We start from the raw sequence: 19,893 nt of genomic DNA, 5'->3' as shown, positions 1-19,893 counted from the left end.
CCCTTTGTGTAGAGGTGTGTGTGAGTAAAAATGCATTCAACTCCCCCCTCCAAAAAAGCCCTCAAATCTGTCCAAGCTGATATCTGTCGTTGTGGTGACTCCTCGACAATGTGGACATGGCGGTCCTCTCTGAGTCACAGCTCCCAAAGGAATCACCTCTACTAACACCACCCCCGAAGTCCTCTCAACCTTCCCTTAACACCCCCCGTCCCCCTGCTGCCTGAAATTCCCAGCAGCTCTCCTGCCACCTCTGTCTCCCTCTATCCTCCCTGTCGACTCTGCTTACTTCTCCTCTCCCACACGGTTGCTTGGTGAGCTATCGGGTGACGTTTTGTAAAGTGGGATGCTGGGATTGATCGACTCCAAGCCAGCATCCGCCACCTTGCATGTGCTTTGAGACGTCATCTCGATTCCCTCGCAGGCACTTTGCGTGGCATAAAAAAGCAATGATGTCGTGTGTGGCAGTGGGTAGAGTCATGCTCCAAGAACCAAGCAGCAAAGTGGCAATGCAACCAGGCAGTGGGGATGTGAATATACGTATAATTGACATGTAGACCGTTCAATAGCTGCTTGAACAGTCAGAGAAAGTCCCGGAAGCGACATTACAATACAGCTTGTGATGGATGAATCTTACAATAGGGAACTTACGGGGAAAAAAAAATCAGATAATGGAAAGGGCCAATGATGGGAACTAATTTTGTTACTCTACTTAATTAGATTTTTCATTTACAGGTCTGTACTTTAATTTAACTCTCATGGAGTCAAACGTACTTCTCGGAATCAATGTTACTTGAAGTTGGCTGAGCACATCATTTTAGCATCTCATAATTTAGTTAAAATAATTACAGAGAACTTTTGACTCGCACACCTGCCGTTTTGCCGGATTGCGTAACCATAAAATATCCTGCCAGCAAGTCGATACACTCTTGATAGATCTTTGCAGACGTTTCTTTTTTCTGGATCGAGAAATTATACCAGCATCATATATGTATAAGCGACAATAGTGACAAATATTTTTTTATTCTGTATTCCAGTGCATTTGAGGGTATGCACTGTAGCGTGAGTACTTCATCCCCCAGAAGCCTGATGGTCTTGCCACCCCACTGCACACCGCTGCTGTTTCATGCCTCGAAAAGAACTGCTCAGTGTGCTAAAAAGATATTAAGGAGAGACAGCCTTACTATCTTGATCTGCTCTGTCAGCTGACCTCCCGCTGTCTTCATGAGGCGTCTCTTGGTTTTTTTGCAATTACCCCGAGAACCTTTGACTCTCGGTCTCACCCGGACAACCGTCATCCCATCAGCTTGGCGCCTCCAACATCCCCTCGTCTGACCCCTGCCTCTTGCATGCCCCGATCCTTTTTTTTGTAGGAAAAAAGAGGGAAATGTTTGAGCACCCTGTCTTCTGCTTGGCGTCTCAAGTGATGGATTTAACCATCCGTGAGTACCTTCACCCCCAAACCCTCACACCTCATACCCTGCTCGGCCTTCCCTCTCTCTGCCATGTGTATTGATTTATCCGTTTGATTTTATGTGTGAGACTGAGTGTCCAAAAGAAGCAGTCGGGAGATCCGAGCAGCACCACAGAATCAGCCATTTTTGTTTCAATTCGAACCATCTGCTTGGGGTGGATATGAATGAGCAGTCCGGTCTGTGAGCTTCTTTCTTTTGGTTTCAATGCACATTCCTTTGACTCGAATGCATTTTTACATTGCTTACATTGATATCTCCTCCAGTCATGTGGTCTGATCATGTGTCAAATGATGTGCCGTGCCCAACAGGTAGGCTTGGGACAATTGGGGGTTGTGGACATCAATGGAAGCGCTTTGTTTGTCCTAATTTGATCTTTGGCCAGTCGCTCAGTGTGTCCTGTCTGATCCCGCCAGATGTCTTAATGTGTGTCTTAAAGAGCTTTTTGTGCGTTTGTTAACAAGCATCTTACCACTTTTCTCATTCACAGGTTACGTTACAGCGTCTCTGTTGTGATGATGTTTGTGACCTGTCTTGTTGCCTAGACTCTTACTTGCTGGAGCTGAAGCCCTCATATTATCAGATGGAGGCCGAGACCTTCCCTTAAGAACCGCCCCCGCCTCCCCGAAAACAGCTAACTTAGCATTCTAATTCTAAATATCTGTTTATCTTCTCTCTCCCACCTTTCGCGCTGAAGTTGAGAAAGGTCAAAAGGATCAGAAGGATCCAGGTGAACTCATGTTTTGTTTCTGGCTTAGAAACACATAGTTATAGTCGAAACTGCACACACAAACAGTGGACCCCCGCTATTCGCGAGGGATTTGAACAGAGACGTCACATGACTAGCCAAAATCCACATATCATTTTATTGCCTTGGGTGGGGAAATCTATTTAATTTTCCCCCCCAAAAATGTGGGGAAATGTGAACAAAAAATAAATCACCCCAAAAATAAAAAATATTGAAAACAAATCTGTAAATCCATGTATATACCGAACCACGAGTATGTGAGGGTCCACTGTGTAATATAAACAATATACATGCACATATACAGAGTACACAATACGCATGCCAGACATGTATTTAATACAGTATACTGAATTATGTATACAAAACATATACCTGCATGCTTTGAGTAGTTAATTGATGTGTCACTTCTTCTTCCTCAAAGTATATTATAAAAACGGATAATATACTGCACTATATGCATGTTTATGGTATGAACACTCAAACTGGCCCTAGACTAACCAATTCACATTCAAATGACTTTATATCTCATTTTACTGCTACCTGTAATAATGCAAAAATAAAGCCAAATAATGTCATTCACTGTCAAAGCAACGGCGTATTCTCCAAATCAATTAATATTTTTTGTTGACAGCATCAATTGCGGTTTAACCACAGCAAATATAATAAATATAAGTCATTAATTTATGTAGTTTAATGCAATGTAGACACTTGGAGTGAAGGCTTTTAAATTAGTTTTGGAGATATATTAAACCTAGATGGACATAACTGTTTGATCAATAGACTGTAAATTACAAAAGAAGTTTCCCTCAATTGGATGTTCTTAAGGGGCCTGAGTTACATGTGTGTGTTTGTGTATGTGTTCTCATTTGAGTTACATGTTAAATTCATGATGTACATCATTCCACTGTGAGACTGTCACGCCATCCGCCTCCGCAATGAATAAGCATGCCATTTGAAGCTGTTTGCAAAATATAAACCTAAAGTTGCCTCTTTTGATGTCGAGGTCAAGTGATACCAATACTGTATTTAAAAAAATAATAATTGTATGACTGGTTACTTGAAGCAGCTCCAAATACAACCGCTTCATTAATGCAATGTGCATTTTTCTTTATGTGACATGGCACTTCCATTTTGCGTGTCGACCTCACACGAGCTTGACACCTTGTCAATGTCACGTGTTGCTTTTTATCCCGCAGCCCTACATGCACTCAAAGTGAGAACATCCTTCTATTTGGAATAAATATCAAGCGCTTAGTTTGTTGTCTTGAAAAGGTCTTATCTTAGTCACAGAAGTCCCTTTCACCCTCAGTATTTTGTTCTGTGCTTGACTAACCACCCTTCCTTCACCCTCATGGTTCTGTCTCAGAGAATGCGGCCCGCTTAGTCACCCCTGCCAAAAAGCTGGAAGAAACCATTCGCCTGGCCGAGTTAGTCATCGAGGTCCTTCAACAGAACCAGGAGCACCACGCCGAGGTGGGTGAGACGCTCCTCAAAACACTCTAATCCCCGGGCGCTTATCTCCATGAGTCTTGAATGAGTCTGCGATAAGCAAAACTGCTTCCATCCATGCGTTGCTAAAAACAAGAAGTCATTCTTTGAGATGAATTTAAGATTTAAAAAAAAAAAAAAAAAGGACTGCAGCAGAATCCAAGCAAGTGGTGTCCAAAATGCAGTCAGGGGAATGTTTGCCACCAATTGCACATTTTTGTTGGCCTCCCATACAGGTGTAGACTCTTTCATTGTCCTTTTAATTTTATTTGGACTTTTTTTTGTTTGTTAATTTTTAGAGTGGGTTTGTTAGATTTTATTATTTCATTCTTAATGCTTTGTAGTAAAGTTAAGAAAACTGCAATTACCAAGCGTCTGCCTGACCTTCCTTACGGTCGTACAGTGATGCCAAAAGAAATGCTTAAATTAACTCGTGTATGAAATGAATGGGCAAAGATGAAACTTATTTTCTAATATAATATATCTATATATAATAATATATATTTTTTATCTTTTGAAGGAAATTCTATTGTTATGTTAACTAATTATTATTACATTTTTGTTTGAGTGATTTCAATAGTTGTCATTAACTAGAATGCTCCGACATCGTCTCAAAATTTAATCAAGCGGATATGAGAAAAAGTTCAAATGATAAAAAATAGTACACATTTTCTTTACACAACCAATAAAACAAACCAAAGTTGAATTCTGCAAGACTTAACAATTTATCTTTTAATATTTCCTACTTTCATTATTTTTCTATGTGGCAACAAGTGGAAAAAATGTAGCATCTGTAAACTCTTAGTATTCACAAAACGAAGTTTGCTTCACCGGCAACAGCTGCCATAGAAAAAAAAAAGCATGACGACCCGGTGTCATCTATACCAATATGCAGATCTAGCAGATTTATTGTATCTCTCTGAATATGCTCGACAGGCGGCAGTCACAAGCTCTGCAGATCAAGCGGTACAGTATTTTGATTTTTTTAACCCCCCCTCTCCTCCTTTCAGTCCTTGTCACGCACAAAAAAAAAGCCAATAAGAGAAGCTTGCACAACATGACTGTGATCATAGCGCATGTTCATCGGGCCATAAAGAGCTTTCCTTGCTCTCCCAACAGCATGCTGAACCGGTATGAACGAGTATGCTCCATGTGAACCTCCGACTTTAATCCGCCATAAATGTGTTTCTTCTCCATCTGACGATTAATGTCCGCTCCTGTCCAAGCATTCTTCCCCACTAAGCTCCTCCTTCTCCATCACCCCCCCTGCTGTCTAAGTTTACCACACGCACAAAAAAATCCTGCCTCAAAAAACAAAACAAAAAAAAACAATCTTTCTCATCTTCCTGTGTTCTCACTGTGATTGATGCCTGTCCATGTAGGGAAAAGAGGTACGTAATAACAACACTGGAATGAGTTATGTGCATGTCCCCTCTGGACTGATGGCATTGACTGTAGAGAGGCCCGTACTCACTCTTGGCTTACCACCTTTGAGTATTCCCCACCTTTGGAAACTGGAATCCCGCCTTCTTGTTTTTCCACAAACACGGTGGAGGAGAGTTTGTTTGCTGCTTGTGTCTCCCACTAGCGCTTGTTTTAGCTCTCAGTGGATAGATAGGTAAGTAGGACTGCCACGAAAGATCTCAAGGCATCTTAGGTGGAATGGAAGGTCCGACTTTGCTAATCGGAGAAGCTGTGCGCTGAATTGAAGGATCCGAGGATGATGACGACGTGCATGTAATGAGCGGCATTCACATGGCGAGGGATTCGAGGTTTTTGTTTGTCGCCGATTTGAATGGTGGCACAGCTCATCTTTTCTCAGCTTGGCAGCAAAGCATGCAGGGAAGTGGCACATCTGCATGAGTAAAAAGTGCCAAATCTGCAAGATATCCACAAAGTGGAGGAAGGCTCCAATCTTATCTACACAACACACATTCACACACACATCCGGAAGCATGGAACGGCCAATGTGGAGTAAACAATTTCAACAAATACATCCGAATGCATGTTCAAACGTATTTGCCAGTCCACTTTGGCAGTTCCACGCTTTCGTACAAACGCTTACACACCTTGACTAAGCATGTTGTTTAACAAGCATGGAGCATCTCACTAACACTGTCCTACTGAGAGGTCTTTTGTCCAATCACTACTAACTATATAATCTATCTATCTATAAACTATATAATAATACAACACCTCTTAGTACAGTACGATGCAAAGCTACAGTGGACTTTTACACTGCCGCAAATTACTATCACAATAAACACTGTCCTGCCACATGTCTGCATTTTGCTATTCAACAAATTACCTATTTGCAATGTTTTTAAAACTATTCTTGGTTATTTACTGGGAAATTCACCTATTTGCTGTTTTGGTGCCATCTTGTGGAATATTAGTGTGTTGAAAGACAAATTTGACTGGTTGAAATTTTCAGTGAATTTCCGGGGTTAGATTTTACCGTATTTTCCGCACTATAAGGTGCACCGGATTATTAGGCGCACCTTCAATGAATGGCCCATTTTAAAACTTTGTCCATATATAAGATATATACATTTGGCCCACGGGCCGGACTTTGGACACACCTGATGTAGTGGCTCAGTAATGGTCCATATATAAGGCGCACCTGATTATAAGGCGCACTGTCGGCTTTTGAGAAAATTGGAGGTTTGTAGGTGCGCCTTATAGTTCGGAAAATACGGTACATTAAAACAGGTCAATTTGGGAAGAGCAAAATGTGATTAGGTTGATTGTATACTGAATGCAAAATTGCCAGAGCTTATTTAGGTACTTTTGACACGGGCTACACATCTACATCCAAGTCGAGTATCTGTTAGTAATATGTCGAATAGGATCCAGGAAGTTTCCTTCTTCACAAGTAGTGTGCCTGATTGTTTTTACCCTTTGCCCTCCCTCCTTGTGTCCCATTTCACCTGCTTCCCGTTTTCCTCTGACTTTCTCTGCAGGCCTTTGCGTGGTGGACTGACCTCATGGTGGAGCACGCCGAAAACTTCCTGGCCCTCTACGCCATCGACATGGACGCCGCTCTGGAGATCCAGTCGCCCGAGAGCTGGGACAGCTTCCCGCTGTTTCAACTTCTCAACGATTTCCTGCGAACAGACTGTAAGAGTTTTGGATCGCATATAAGTATATACTGTATATGGCAAATTTTTCAACTGAAAGACTTTTTTTTTTCTCCGGTCTTTCTCTATGTAGATCATCTGTGTAACGGAAAATTCCACAAGCACCTTCAGGATCTGTATGCTCCTCTGGTGGTTAGATATGTGGATCTGATGGAGTCCTCCATCGCACAGTCAATTCACAAGGGCTTTGAGCGGGAATCCTGGGAACCTGTAAAGTAAGGAGCCTCTGTCTTTGTAGGTCGTCTCTTGGATTTCGTCTCTCGTTTTTGTAATGGAGCCTGACGGCGATTTTGGGAGAGCATCTGTAAAGTACAACAAGGCTTCCTTCAAACGTCATGAGCAAGCCATGTGTGGGCGGATTTTTTTTTTTTTTTAATGGATCAAATAGGCAAACATTATTTTGCTGTGTAAATATGTTTGTCACCTCTGACTAACGTCTTATAGTCGTTTCTCTGCAGCACATCAGAGACTAATATTTCTTTTTGTTTGTTTTGTGTTCACTAACCTTCATAATTCGTGCTTTTGACATGTTGCCAGAGACGAAAGGCCTCCAGTCCGTTGCTCTTGTTTATCATTTGTTGTGGCTTTCACAGTCTCGCTCATTTTGATTCTATAAAGAGAAGTATAGCAAAAAGTGATTTTTGTTTGAGATAGTTTGGCTTTTTTTTTTTTTTTTTTTTGTCCAGCCGTAGGTCTTTTCACACAGCTAGCATTTGTTTGCATGTATTATTTTCCAATCTTTTTGTTGAGTAATGAGTGTCACATAGCATTCTGCTGCTCCCACGCCACTGTTATGTTCTTTTTGTTCTTGTTGTTTCTTTTTGTCTGTCTCTTCTGCAGGAGTTTAACAAGTAATCTGCCCAATGTGAATCTACCAAATGTCAACCTCCAAATTCCCAAAGTACCAAATCTGCCCGTTCCAGTAGCGGGACTGTCAGTTAACCTTCCACAAATGCCTAGCTTTTCAACTCCGTCGTGGATGGCTGCTATATATGACTCTGAGTGTGTATTCAACTAGTTCACTCTAGTTTTACTGAGCAAATAATGGAGAATGCCTTGGTATGAAGATTTCCACATTTAGGAGTATATTGGAAAAGTGATAATTTATCGCAAGGACCTATCACAAATGGTAAAAAAGGATTTGACCTGATTCTGTAAAATAATTACGCCACACAAATTGATTGCAGTAATTTTGAACACACTCACACACGGTCAAGAGTTAACAAGGTCTGATTATGACATATTTCTGCTCAAATCATGTCACGTGATTTTAATGTCAAAATAGTTCATGTTCATGCCAAGGATTTTCCAAGAGTAGATGAGGTCATTTGTCCCAACATGCATGCTGTTGAGTTTGAGATGTGATGGCGCAGTCACTGACCGCCCCCCCCCCCCCCCCCCCCCACCCGGAAAAATAAATCATGTATATACTGTACATTTCCGCCTACAGTATATACATGCTGTATGTTTCCCCAAGGCAAAACCTTTTTAAAATCAATTGCAAGAACAGACATCTCCAAGTGGGGCTTTAGTGGTTTTACGGTCTTGACCGCTTCTGATTGGTTCCTGAGATGGCGGCCTGGAAGGAGCGAGTAGGATGACGGTAAAAAGGCCGGCAGCTGCTTGTTTTATCACCGTCCATCCTGGCAGCACTTGCGCAACAGACTCCACTCACGCATGTTGAGTCTGGTCGTTCTTCCGGGGAGGGGTGGGGGGGGGGCGTCAGAGGGGACGTGCCCATTTGGGAGAATTCGATCACTAAGCGCCATCTGAGAAGCCCTCTCTCATCCCGCCATTCCCTTTGTGACTCAACGCTGCAGTAATTTGAACCCGCATGCAGCCTCCTCACAACCCCGATCAATAATCATACCAGAGAGCATGATTATTGATTGACTTGTAACTGTAAACTTCCCGCTCCTCCCCACCTATACACTGATTGTCCTCACATGCACCAATTTGGACGGACGAGTCAATGCGTGTCAATTGACTTCTCAAGTGGCGAGGAGCAGCATCCCTCAACACCACCCTCCCTCTTTCCCTGACCTTTCACCCCTCCGGCCATCTTCCGCCATAATATTTTAAATATTTGCATTTGGTTCAATGGCAGCAATGGCTCCGGGACATCTGAGGACCTGTTCTGGAAGCTGGACGCCCTCCAGACCTTCATCCGAGATCTCCATTGGCCCGAGGAGGAGTTCGCCAAACACCTGGAGAGTCGCATCAAGCTGATGTCGAGCAACATGATCGAGAACTGCGTTAAGCGGTAAGTGGAAAATGTTGCTCCGCCCTGCATACAGTCAATAAAATTGATGCAGTATTTATAGTAGCCTTTATCATAATACTACTATTTATTATTATTATAAACAATTAACATTTGCACAATTATGTTGTGTCCTCAATGCCTTCCAAACAGCACCAGGATGGCGTTCGAGTCCAAACTGGCAAAAAGCAGCAAGTCGACAGATTTCCGCATTTCTCCGACATTGTGCACCATGTTCAACGTGATGGTCGATGCTAAAGACCAGTCGGCCAAACTGTGTGCGATGGAGATGGGTCAGGAATTAAGCAAAGAAAAAAACAAAGTAAATTATTGTTTTTAATTATAATTAATTATAATAAAAATTGTATTATTAATTATTATTAATTAATTTAGGTCATTTTAATTTAATTTAATTATCCAATGCAAAGCAATAACTTTGATAACATGATTTCTTACTCTGCAGAAACAGATCCACTCTCAAATAGATGAACTGATTGAGGAAAGTGTGCGGGACATGATTCAGCTCCTTGTTGCAAAGGTGCCAAGTCACGTGTTACTTTGATGACATCATTGGCATGGATCAAACCATTTATTTACCTTCTTTTGCTTAGTTTGTCGCCATTCTGGAGGGAGTGTTGGCAAAGATATCCAGATACGATGAAGGCACATTGTTCTCTTCGTTCCTCTCGTTCACGGTGAGATGACGCTTCACAATTCTGAATATATACATATATAATTTTTATAGTTTCAGATTTGAAATTGGACTGAGTCAAATCTTCTGAATGCGTTTTATAAAAAATGGCCCTTTGGATTTGTTTGCTTGCATTCTCAGGTGAAAGCCGCCTCCAAATATGTGGACGTACCTGTAAGTGGCATCCCCCCTTTACACACTTTTTAGTCGACTCGCTTCTCCGGGTCACGACAGTAAGTCAGCCAACCGTGTGTTTGTCTTGCAGAAACCCGGCATGGACGTGGCCGACGGCTACGTGACCTTTGTCCGCCACTCTCAGGACATGCTGCGTGATAAGGTCAATGAGGAGGTGTATATAGAAAGGTTATTTGATGTAAGTAAAATGCCGTCTCCTCCACTCAAGCAGGGAGGGGGCCCTACAGAATGTGGCAAAACAACAGGGCAGATGGGAGATAAGTCCCGTTTTATGTTTCGTTGAGAGCAGGAAAAGTGTTTCTTCCTGTCCTTTCTGTCCTCTTCTCTTTTTTCTCTGTCAAGCTCAGCTGCTGCCCTCAGCATTCCGGTCTGCATTGCCACAGTGCTTTTGGGCCTTTGTCTATTACAAAAAAAAAAAAGCTTTTATTTACAAAGAGTCCATAAAAGCACCCCCCCCCCCTAAAAAAAAAAAGGATTATATGAAGCAGTGCTCTCTGGAAAGAACATTTCGTGCATGCTTGGCGAGCACTCCCCCAGGCAGACACATGAGGAGCCTTTAGCGGAAATGCGAACTTGTAAAGGGCTCACAAGGCAGGTTTTCATGTGTTGGAGGCTGGAGAGCACTGTCTTAGCCCGACATAATCCTGACGGGATACATTGACAGCAATGTGTCCTCCATGTGTGGTTTCAGCGACACATAATGCTGTGTTGTGTGTGCTTTCACGTCATGTCGAGACGCTGCGGCGTGAGGAAGTGAGATGGGGTTGACACGCAGAAGTTTTGTGCGGGATCCAGACGAATCTGTTTTTGTTTGTCTTTGATTTTTATGTATGTTTTTTTTTTTTTGGAGTGGCTCTGCTTTTGTGTGTGAGGAGGCCCGCGCTGGAATCCTTCCTTGTCTGTGTCCTCACTTTCTCCTGGTGTCCTCTGTGTGGCCTCTCCAAAAAGCCTCAACCTTCTCTGGTGACTTCTTAAGTCGAAGCCGTGTTTTCAAAGCGACTTTAGGATGTCCGTTTTTTCCGTTCCTTATCTGTTTGCTTCTCATCTGAATGCATTTTCCATCCATCCATCAACTTTTGCATGCATGTCAAAGCCATCCTTCAATGTTACGCTGGCTCTACTCGATCTCTCTTATTTCAACCCTTTTTGGTCTCTTCTTATTAACACCATTCCTGCTGCCTCCTCTAGTGGAGAAAAACGGCAGTGGCTTTATTTACGGGATATATATCTAGATGCTATTTTTACAGCAGTTCCAACTCTGCATGCAATTGCATGCAGTGCTTTTTTTTTTTTACGAGTACCGTAACTTCACATTTACACAAGCAATTTGTATCCACTACGGTGTCAGAAGACATACACACTTTGAGAATAAATGAATCAATACCAAGTGCATGTTGCAGCAATAGGGGGCGCTGTCATCACTTGGTCCACTGCAGCCAATCAGAAGCCTTCATAAATCCAATGGTGGAAAAGTTTCCCAAACAACATTACCTGTAAGGAAAACAGCTGAAACACACAAATATAAATACTCAATATTGCATTTGTCAAATAATAAAAAAAACTATAAACAAAGAAATCCTACACATATAAAATATGACTTGATTTTAATAAATTGAAACAGGCAAAAATCATTAGCAGGATGAAATTAAATCAATTGGGCAGCTTGATGGACAGACAGACAGACGCAATACAGTCTGCATTACAAACGGTAACAATAATTTTCAATATGAATAAATTAGTATTTCCATTTGATTCAAGTTGAGTGATGACCACTATTTGAGGGGTAAAATAAAAAAATATATTGTTAATGATAATATAAGGAAGCAAAAAGATGGTCAAATGTGTAGTTTTAAGAGTTAGGTGTCGGAATGTTTGTGAGGAAGATTCCACCCGTAATGTGTGCAGGCAGAACTGCTGTAAAAATGTATCAGGGTCACGTCAATACAGCCACTAACGAACCAAGAGGTGGGGAAAAAAAAAAGTGGCACTTATCTCTAGTGTTGTGTTGTTTTCTCACATTATGTTGGTTGGCATGATTTTTTGGAGTCAAATAATCTTCCTGTGTACATCTTCTAGCATGACCCTCTTCCTCAGACTTGTGGCTCATTTTGCACACATGCCGTAGAGCAGCCTCTTCCTCAGCACGCACACACCTGCCAGGTCTGCATGCACTGCACGCTCGACTCGACTGTCAAGTGGACAGGCATCTGCATAAATCCGGAACCTGCTCCCCTCCGCACCTCCCTTCTTGAGTCCAAAAAAAAACTTCTCCATCCATTCACCTTAGCAAATTCAGGTGAAAGCCGACCGGTGGACGCAACTAGCCTTTTTTTATTTGGACCCAATGAAAGCTTCTTAGAGGTTTGATTTCAACTTGCTGCGATGCTGTTCTCTTGTAGCCTTAAATGCAACCCGAGTGTGGGCCAAAGCAGAGAGCAAGCTACATGAAAATAGCACTGCTTCAACCCCGCCTGCGCACCATTTACTCACTCTCATTTCTACTTTTCTTTTGCCAGTAAAAGCTCACCTTAGTTGTTTTGCCTCCAAATTGCAAGGCCACGTTTCTACCACGATTGGTGCAATCAGCACATTCCCCTCACTGCCCCGCCGCTTCATTTGCAGTTTTTTTTGTCAAGAAGTGAATGGAGCTGCGCGACCAAATGCAGCTTGGACCAGGGTTTATTGAAGGAACTCAAAAGACAGACTATAGAGGCTCGCCTAGGGACGAGAATGACTGAACAGAAAGACGAAACAAGACGAGAACAGACAAGCAACTAGAAATACAAGAAGACATAAGACGCAAACAACCCGACAGGAGTGAGGGGCAGACAGGACTTAAATACAAGACAGCTAACGAGAGGCAGGTAAGGGTGATCACATTGATCAGGGCACAGGAGGGGAGGGGCGAACACACAGACACGCAAACCCAAACTATGACAACATTAACACCGTGACGGATCTTGACATTTTTGTGCACTTGCCCATCTTCAGTGTCTGGGAAATAGATGGACTACTTTGTACAATTAATTCTTAGATATCTCATAAAGTCAGGAATGCCAAGTAAGCATTATTTTTTAATTCATCTAAAGCACAGGTGTTAAACTCAAGGCCCAGGGGCCGGATATGGCCCGCCACATCATTTTATGTGGCCCGCGAAGACAAATTGTGCATTCAATTTGTGTGTCATTACTAGAACTGCAAATTGTCTTCACTTTTAATATCTTTTTGTTTAAATATTTGACCAGTTTTTACTCATCTGATTTGAAAACAAGTTAATTGTGAGTTTGTTTTGTAGCTTTTACTGTATATAATATGAGGTGCTCATACATTTATTTGGGTTCACAGTCATAATGGCCCTCCGAAAGAAGCTATGACTACAATACGGCCCGCAAAAAAAATGAATTTGACACCCCTGATCTAAAAGCGAACGGATGAGCATGACTAAATTGGACAATTAGAGAAAAGAATGAATGACCAAATTAATGAATGACCGAATGAATGAACGAATGAATGTAATAGTTAATTTGATGTCAGGCTTTTTTTTTCTGAGGATAGAAACGGTACCAATGAGGTCGTCTGGCGGCGACCGCCTGCATTTTACTTCATATCGGAAATACTTTGTATTTGTTGTGAGAGTCAATACGATACAACATGGTGTTTCCGATTGACCATTATCTGTGATTCAAAGTGTGAAAGGCAGCAACTACAGCAGAGCCGATGTCACGGGTGGTCCTCTCTCAGTAGAATGCAAAGGGGAAAATGCTTCTCCCTGGTTGAGGGATCAAAATCAGTATCAATGTCCTTCCACTTCTCGAAAGTTGCCTTCCAGCACCTCTGGAAAGACTTGTTGAGCTGTTGCTCCACGTAAAAAGCGCTCATACATAAAAACATGATTTGAATTTCAGTGCTTATGGGCCATAAAAACACTCAACGAAGTCGTTGGCGCGTAATAAAACCAAAAGAATGTGCTTCTTGTTGCAGCTGTTTCGAATCGCTGTAGTTCCCACTAAAACAATCATCCAGTACATTATGATGAGAGAATAGTTCTCTTGTTTGCTGAATGACACACTCACCGCAGGTGAGGTCAAAGCTAAATTGTTTCTTGTGTATTCTAAATCTTTTTTGGTGATGTCAGAAATCCAATTCAAAGTGAAGATTTTAGGTAAGGGGTTGATGTCACCATAATAGCATAAAGGGTTTATACAAACTTGGCCAGTGAAATACATTGACTGGAGCATTAACAGAGGTTTAGGCTTTCAAACTAGGGTTTAAAACTAATGTTAGGGTTTCAAAGTTAGGTTTCATACAGTCATGGTTTTAGAGAGTTGTTTGACCCACATGCAGAGACCTGTCAAGAGTCCCAGATGGATGTGGAGTTTTTATTGATGGGAGTGAGGAAGCAATAGCGCTGGGGGGTCTGGAATTGGAGCTGTGATGGTGGAGCGTGAGCGCTTCAGTCTGAGCAGAGTGGAGCTGGTCGGAGGTCCGTGGAGGGGGATCCAAGAGCTGGAAGGGAACAACAAAGAGTCAGAGTTCGTTAGAAACAAGGCGAAGATCGAACAGGCAGACAAGAGACTCAGGAGACGCAACGTAAACGAGTAGGGTTGACTTGGATAATTGCTAAAGGCACCGCCATAGTGGAGCTCACATAGGCGGGCGACGAGCCGCTGGCATCACGCTCCTTAAAAGCCTTCCCTTAATGAGCCTGATCAGCCACACCAGTGGGGATCCGCCACACCTGTGGGTCCTCCGCCACTCTGCTCACAGCTGCCCCCTGTGGACAAGAGAAAAACCTCCGGGACGCTGCCACTTTCAAAGTAGGGTTTAAAACTAGGGTTAGGGTCTAAAGTAGGGTTTAAAACTTGGGTTAGGGTTTCAAACTAGGGTTTCATAAAAGGGTCAATGTTTTAAAGTGGGGTTCAAAGCTAGGGTTAGGGCCTCAAACTAGGGTTAGGGTTTCAAACTAACCGGCTGACTGGCGATGTTTTTTCTGGCGTCCTTTGCACATGTGCGATGTGTGTGTGTTCTTGCTGGAGAGTGTTGTGTTTATTTCTTTCAGCAATGGTACACTGCCACCATGAACTTGCTGGGCACCTGGCTCACCGAACGTATGGACCAGCAGCTGCACGTCTACCAGCTGAAGATCCTCATCAGGATCACCAAGGTGACTCGGGCCGCGGGCCAAATATGCACTGTGCGTTTGTTGCATACTAACCTTTGTGATCCCACCCCGGCAGAAAAAGTACCGTGACTTCCGCCTGCAGGGCGTACTGGACTCGACCCTGAACAGCAAGATGTACGACACGGTGCGCAACAGGCTGACTTTGGAGGAGGCCACGGCCTCGGTGAGGGAAGGAGGCATGCAGGGCATCTCCATGAAGGACAGCGACGAAGAAGACGAGGAGGACGACTAGAGGGGCACGCACCCGACCCCCTCCCTGCCCTCTTAATCACACTTTTGACTTTAGCCTGGTTAACCGATGCATGTACCAACTCAGATAGCCACTCTAGGACCTCGTTGTCAGCTCGATTTGCCTATGAAGGAACTATAAACCAATAATAATGGAAAAAAAATAGTGCTTATATTGAGGAAACAGAATAAAAAAAAAATAACCATTGATTGGCAGTTTAGCTGTGTCATAATAAAGATAGCACCAATTCATTTCTAAATTCATTTCTGTGTTACTAAGCAATATGGAGAAGCATTTGAGTGAGATTAAATAGTGTGTGTCCCCCCTGTCCAATGCAAACTATGTACGTAAATGGCGCTTCTTTGTCGTACTCTCCATTCATTCATGGTACATTGTCGTAACAATGCGTGTGTGTGTGTGTGTGTGTGTGTGTGTGCGTGTGGAGCCTTTTCTTTGTCTGTTTTCAAGTGAACGCCAACTTGCTTCGAGAGTGACGAGAATCCTCTGTTTTTTGTTGACGGCCTCCGTCTTAGATACACTTTGACCTTCGACCTTCAGCCTCAGCACGAGGGGATTCTAGAGATGCAATACTCTCCATTCTCGCTCCATTTTGATAACTCGGGAGATTCTATTTTTATTTCCACATTCAACGAGAAAAAAAAAAAGAAAACAGGTTCTATATTAATTGAGTTGCACTTTTACAGAGAAAAGAGTAAAACTGATTTTAATTTTTTTTTATGAATGACAAAAAAAATGGTCCGTCTTTGTTGTGTATCTGTGTGGAATGAGATGTCTGGCTTGGGTCTCACTGTTGTTCTGTATATATAATATAAATATATATATAAATATAAAATGCTGTACATTGCATTCTGAGCCATCGCTGCATGCTTGTGGGTTCCGACCCTTCCCAAACACTTTTTTTCTCTCTATCTCTCCACTTTCCCGTGTCATTTAGCTGGTGGATTCATTCTTGCTTTTTCTTTTGTCTTTTCTTTTGCCTTCTGAACGCCAACGGTTGTAATATGCAAGAGCTGTGGCCTATGAATAAAAATTACTGTACATGTGTCACCTACGACTGCTTATTTGATAAATACATTTTTGCTGAGCCATAAACGGCACATATAAATAAATTAAATGTAACCTTACAATATGCATACTATGTACTTTAAGTGGAAGAACACTAACTCTTTTAAAATACAATAAGCCTCTTAATTCTTTTTAATAAGTTTATGCTATTGCTAACCACTGATGAACAATCACTACTTACTGTTACTACATTCTTTTGGTGCTGCATGGCTTAGGTTTGTCTTAACATTCTTTAGTTGAGAAAGACTGCTCACATGCGACCCCTGATGTTTTTTGTTTTTTTTTAGAAAGAAAATGACCATGTATATATGACAGAGGTTACAGCAATCTTTGTGTGTTATACGTCTATTGAATTACTTTAAAATATGATCTCCTTAAGCAAACAAGTCAATAAAATATAAATAAAGAAATGCAGTTAGAATGAGGAATGTGAAGAGTAATTGTTGCTCAGTTAAATTTGATCAAAATGTACTGAATAAATTTCAAAGGTTTTACTTCATAATCCTCCAAAAAAAAAAAAAGAAAGGTAAATTTGGAATATTACCATTACAAAAAGAACATGTCTGGCCCAAAGTAACAACCAGAAAAAGTGGTCTTTTGGTTTAAATGAAAAAAGCCAGAAAGCAGCTAAAGTGTGGGCCATTTAATGTTTCATATATTTAAGAAGGCTGAGTCACAGTAGACAAGGTAAACCAACAATAGTGATCAACAGAACCAAAAAAGTGCCAAAGCGATAAATCCTTAACATAACTCATCCATTAAGACATTCAATCGATGTGCAACTAAAATAAAAAAAACAAGCAGAGAAAGGTGATGGGATAGAAAGAGTGCTGAATGTCTTCATCATTCTAAAAGGGGGGTGAGACAGTAGAGGTCCTTTAGCAACTGCTGAGGTTACCTGTTGACTCAAGTGGCAAAAAAAACGTTTTATTTCCACTGGAGACAAAACACAATTCACAGGGAAGTAGATTAAAAAACAAAAGCAAAAAAATATTTGAGCGCCAACCTCAAACCAGTAAAAAGTACAACAGCTTCACAATCCTCATGCATTTCTTAACAACCTTTTATTTTGTATATTAATCTGCATATAGTCGAGGAAATGTATCTGCACTTTGACAATTGAAACTTTTTTTTTTTTTTACTTTTTTTTTTGTTAGTTTTTGGCTGATCAGCGTCCCTTTGTTGAAATGTTTCACAATAATAACATTTGGCAAAGCTGTGCGAACATGATCCAAACCCACAGCACTAAAACAGCCAGTCCACAAATAGGCAAAGAGTGATTGGCTATTAAGGATATAATATATAGAGATATATATTACAAAACAGTATAACAATATAAATCCCTGTAAAAAGCAATTAATGTTCACATTGGATGCCATGACGAGCAAAAGAAGCCATTTTGTTTTGTTTACAAGAGCTATTGATGTGGATGGGTAAGTGTCGGCACACGAAGAGTCATGTGACCTGCGGTCTCAAAGTTTGATGACACACAGGTTCCACAAAGGACGTCGGGATGTCCTCATTCGTCGCTTTGACATTTCAGCGGTGCGCTCAGATCCGAGTTGAACGTGCGACGTCCTTGGGTAAAGTTGGGCAGTAACACTGATAGTTGAGTGCAAAGTGGACAAGAGCTGCTTGTTTTTTTTTTTTTTTCTCTCTCATTTCTTCCACACCTTAACGGGATACAAACTCAGCGGGATTTGAGGATGAGAAATGATTAAAAGAAAAAAGTGAGGGGAGGGGGGGGGGGGGCAAAAACATAAATATCCCAAAATGTTTGTCAGTATAAAAAGTAATAGTTTTCAATTATTTAATCAATAGTCTGGCAAAAAAGGCCTCTCAGGGGGGGGAGAAGGAGAAGAAGTTCTTGTAGAAATGAAATGCCTGGACGCTGCTCCTCAAACGAGCGACTCCATGCTCTCGGCAGGGTCGCACTGGTCCGCCATTACCACCACCCCGTTAATGTCCGTGTGCATGGGGCCGCATTCTCCGCTAGCCGCCAGGCTCAGCATGGCTTTGTAAAGGTACTGGTACTGTTCCTGCACCATGCACGCACACACACATACGCAACAGACATGAAATGAAGTGGTGTGTAGAGGTGGGTGAAGCAGAATTAAACGTTTGATTGCCCTCTGGTGGGCAAAAATTGACCATGAGCAGAACTTAAGTGTACCCATTAAAACTATCATCTACATTCAGCACGTGTCCTTGTGGGGTGCAAGAAGCATGCCGTACGTATAAATCATGCTCTTTTCATAGTTTGACTGGGTCTGTTATTTACACTAGTAAAATTAAATCTCGACTTTGGCGTTTAAAAAAAAAAAAAAGACCTAATTGTGTTGACTTTCTTGGCTGGTGGCCAGAAGGTGGCGGTAATGCACCAAAACTATGTGCCAACTGCCAAAAGAAAATGGAAGAAGAAAATGTACCGCCGGTGGCCACATCCTTTATATTACGTTAATGAAGAATGCCGTAATGTACCAAAACTATATGCCCTAAGAAAGTTGAAGACAAAATGGGAGCAGAACAGAAATAGGCAAATTCACAATTAGTCAACTGTGAATGGGCTGGTGATTACTGTAGCAAACGACATTAAAACCCAATTAGCTTCACTAAATAGTCTGTTGAACTGATTAAAAACATTAAAATGATTTTTCCAATCCCACAGTCTACTTACAATATCTGTAAAGACTCCCGGCCTCATGAGATTGATCATCTTGGCCACCTGATAGATGTCGACGACGCCTTCGTTCTCCAACTGCTGCGACAGCGTGGTGAGAGCGCACAGTGTCCCCGCTGACACCGCGCCGTACCTGCGAGGAGGCGGAACAATCAATCGCATGCAGCTGCAGGAGACAAATCCACCCGGGGGTGGAAAGTGACGTTTGAAAGAAGCTGTCTTGGATAAAGTACCTGAAAAGCGATACTTAAGAAAAAGTTATTTGGTCGAAAATAACCTTGGTGGAAGTTTTAAAAAAAAAACAAAAAAAAACATACTCATCGTGCACAATTGTGGGGCCATCTCGAGTCATGGCCTCCTCCTTGATGACCCTGATGAGCTCAAAGGCGCTGCTGAGAGGAGCGTCGGGATTGGGCCACTTGGGGCACTGGAAGTGTCTCACCTCCAGAACGTAGTCGTCCTGGTGCACACGTTAAAAAAAAAAGGAAAGTTACGCTTATGCGAGGAGGAGGGACATGATTTGAAAGCAGTTGGACAACGCGGGTACCTGCGTGGCTTCCAGGATGAAGTCGTGGATGATAATCTGCTCCTCGTTGGAGAGGCACAGTCTGTCCTTACTTATGAGCGTGACGGTGAAGGCGATGCAGTTCATGGCCTCTTCGCGACTCGGCCAGTAAACAAACTCATCCTCAGCCTGCACAGAATGGAGCACAAAAAAAAAAAAA

The 19,893-nt window shown here is 42.1% G+C and overlaps 2 protein-coding genes across 4 annotated transcripts in view; one reads left to right on the top strand and one right to left on the bottom strand.

Moving 5' to 3' along the window:
- The window catches only part of cadpsb (Ca2+-dependent activator protein for secretion b), a 49,881-nt gene extending 33,129 nt beyond the window's left edge, over positions 1–16,752 (top strand). Inside the window, exons 17-30 of one of the 3 annotated variants that reach the window (XM_061290913.1) lie at positions 2,167–2,199; positions 3,584–3,690; positions 4,642–4,671; positions 6,669–6,825; positions 6,919–7,060; positions 7,686–7,847; positions 8,953–9,108; positions 9,259–9,427; positions 9,569–9,643; positions 9,717–9,800; positions 9,938–9,970; positions 10,062–10,169; positions 15,051–15,155; positions 15,229–16,752. In XM_061290913.1, the coding sequence (XP_061146897.1) occupies positions 2,167–2,199; positions 3,584–3,690; positions 4,642–4,671; positions 6,669–6,825; positions 6,919–7,060; positions 7,686–7,847; positions 8,953–9,108; positions 9,259–9,427; positions 9,569–9,643; positions 9,717–9,800; positions 9,938–9,970; positions 10,062–10,169; positions 15,051–15,155; positions 15,229–15,405 (1,538 nt within the window). In that variant the 3' untranslated portion in view covers positions 15,406–16,752. The remainder of the gene's footprint in view (positions 1–2,166; positions 2,200–3,583; positions 3,691–4,641; positions 4,672–6,668; positions 6,826–6,918; positions 7,061–7,685; positions 7,848–8,952; positions 9,109–9,258; positions 9,428–9,568; positions 9,644–9,716; positions 9,801–9,937; positions 9,971–10,061; positions 10,170–15,050; positions 15,156–15,228) is intronic. The other 2 variants (XM_061290914.1, XM_061290915.1) reach the window with 2 other exon arrangements.
- Positions 16,753–17,116: 364 nt separating this feature from the next.
- The window catches only part of ca16b (carbonic anhydrase XVI b), an 83,926-nt gene continuing 81,149 nt past the window's right edge, over positions 17,117–19,893 (bottom strand). Inside the window, exons 26-29 of the mRNA XM_061290912.1 lie at positions 19,716–19,862; positions 19,486–19,628; positions 19,166–19,301; positions 17,117–18,527 (exon numbers count right to left, since the gene is read on the bottom strand). Of these exons, the coding sequence (XP_061146896.1) occupies positions 18,387–18,527; positions 19,166–19,301; positions 19,486–19,628; positions 19,716–19,862 (567 nt within the window). The 3' untranslated portion in view covers positions 17,117–18,386. The remainder of the gene's footprint in view (positions 18,528–19,165; positions 19,302–19,485; positions 19,629–19,715; positions 19,863–19,893) is intronic.

The sequence above is a fragment of the Syngnathus typhle genome, linkage group LG11 (assembly GCF_033458585.1).
Source record: "Syngnathus typhle isolate RoL2023-S1 ecotype Sweden linkage group LG11, RoL_Styp_1.0, whole genome shotgun sequence".
In the NCBI taxonomy this organism is placed as follows: Eukaryota; Metazoa; Chordata; class Actinopteri; order Syngnathiformes; family Syngnathidae; genus Syngnathus; species Syngnathus typhle.
Note: the sequence above shows the minus strand (reverse complement) of the source record. Positions and strands in the feature narration are given on the sequence as shown.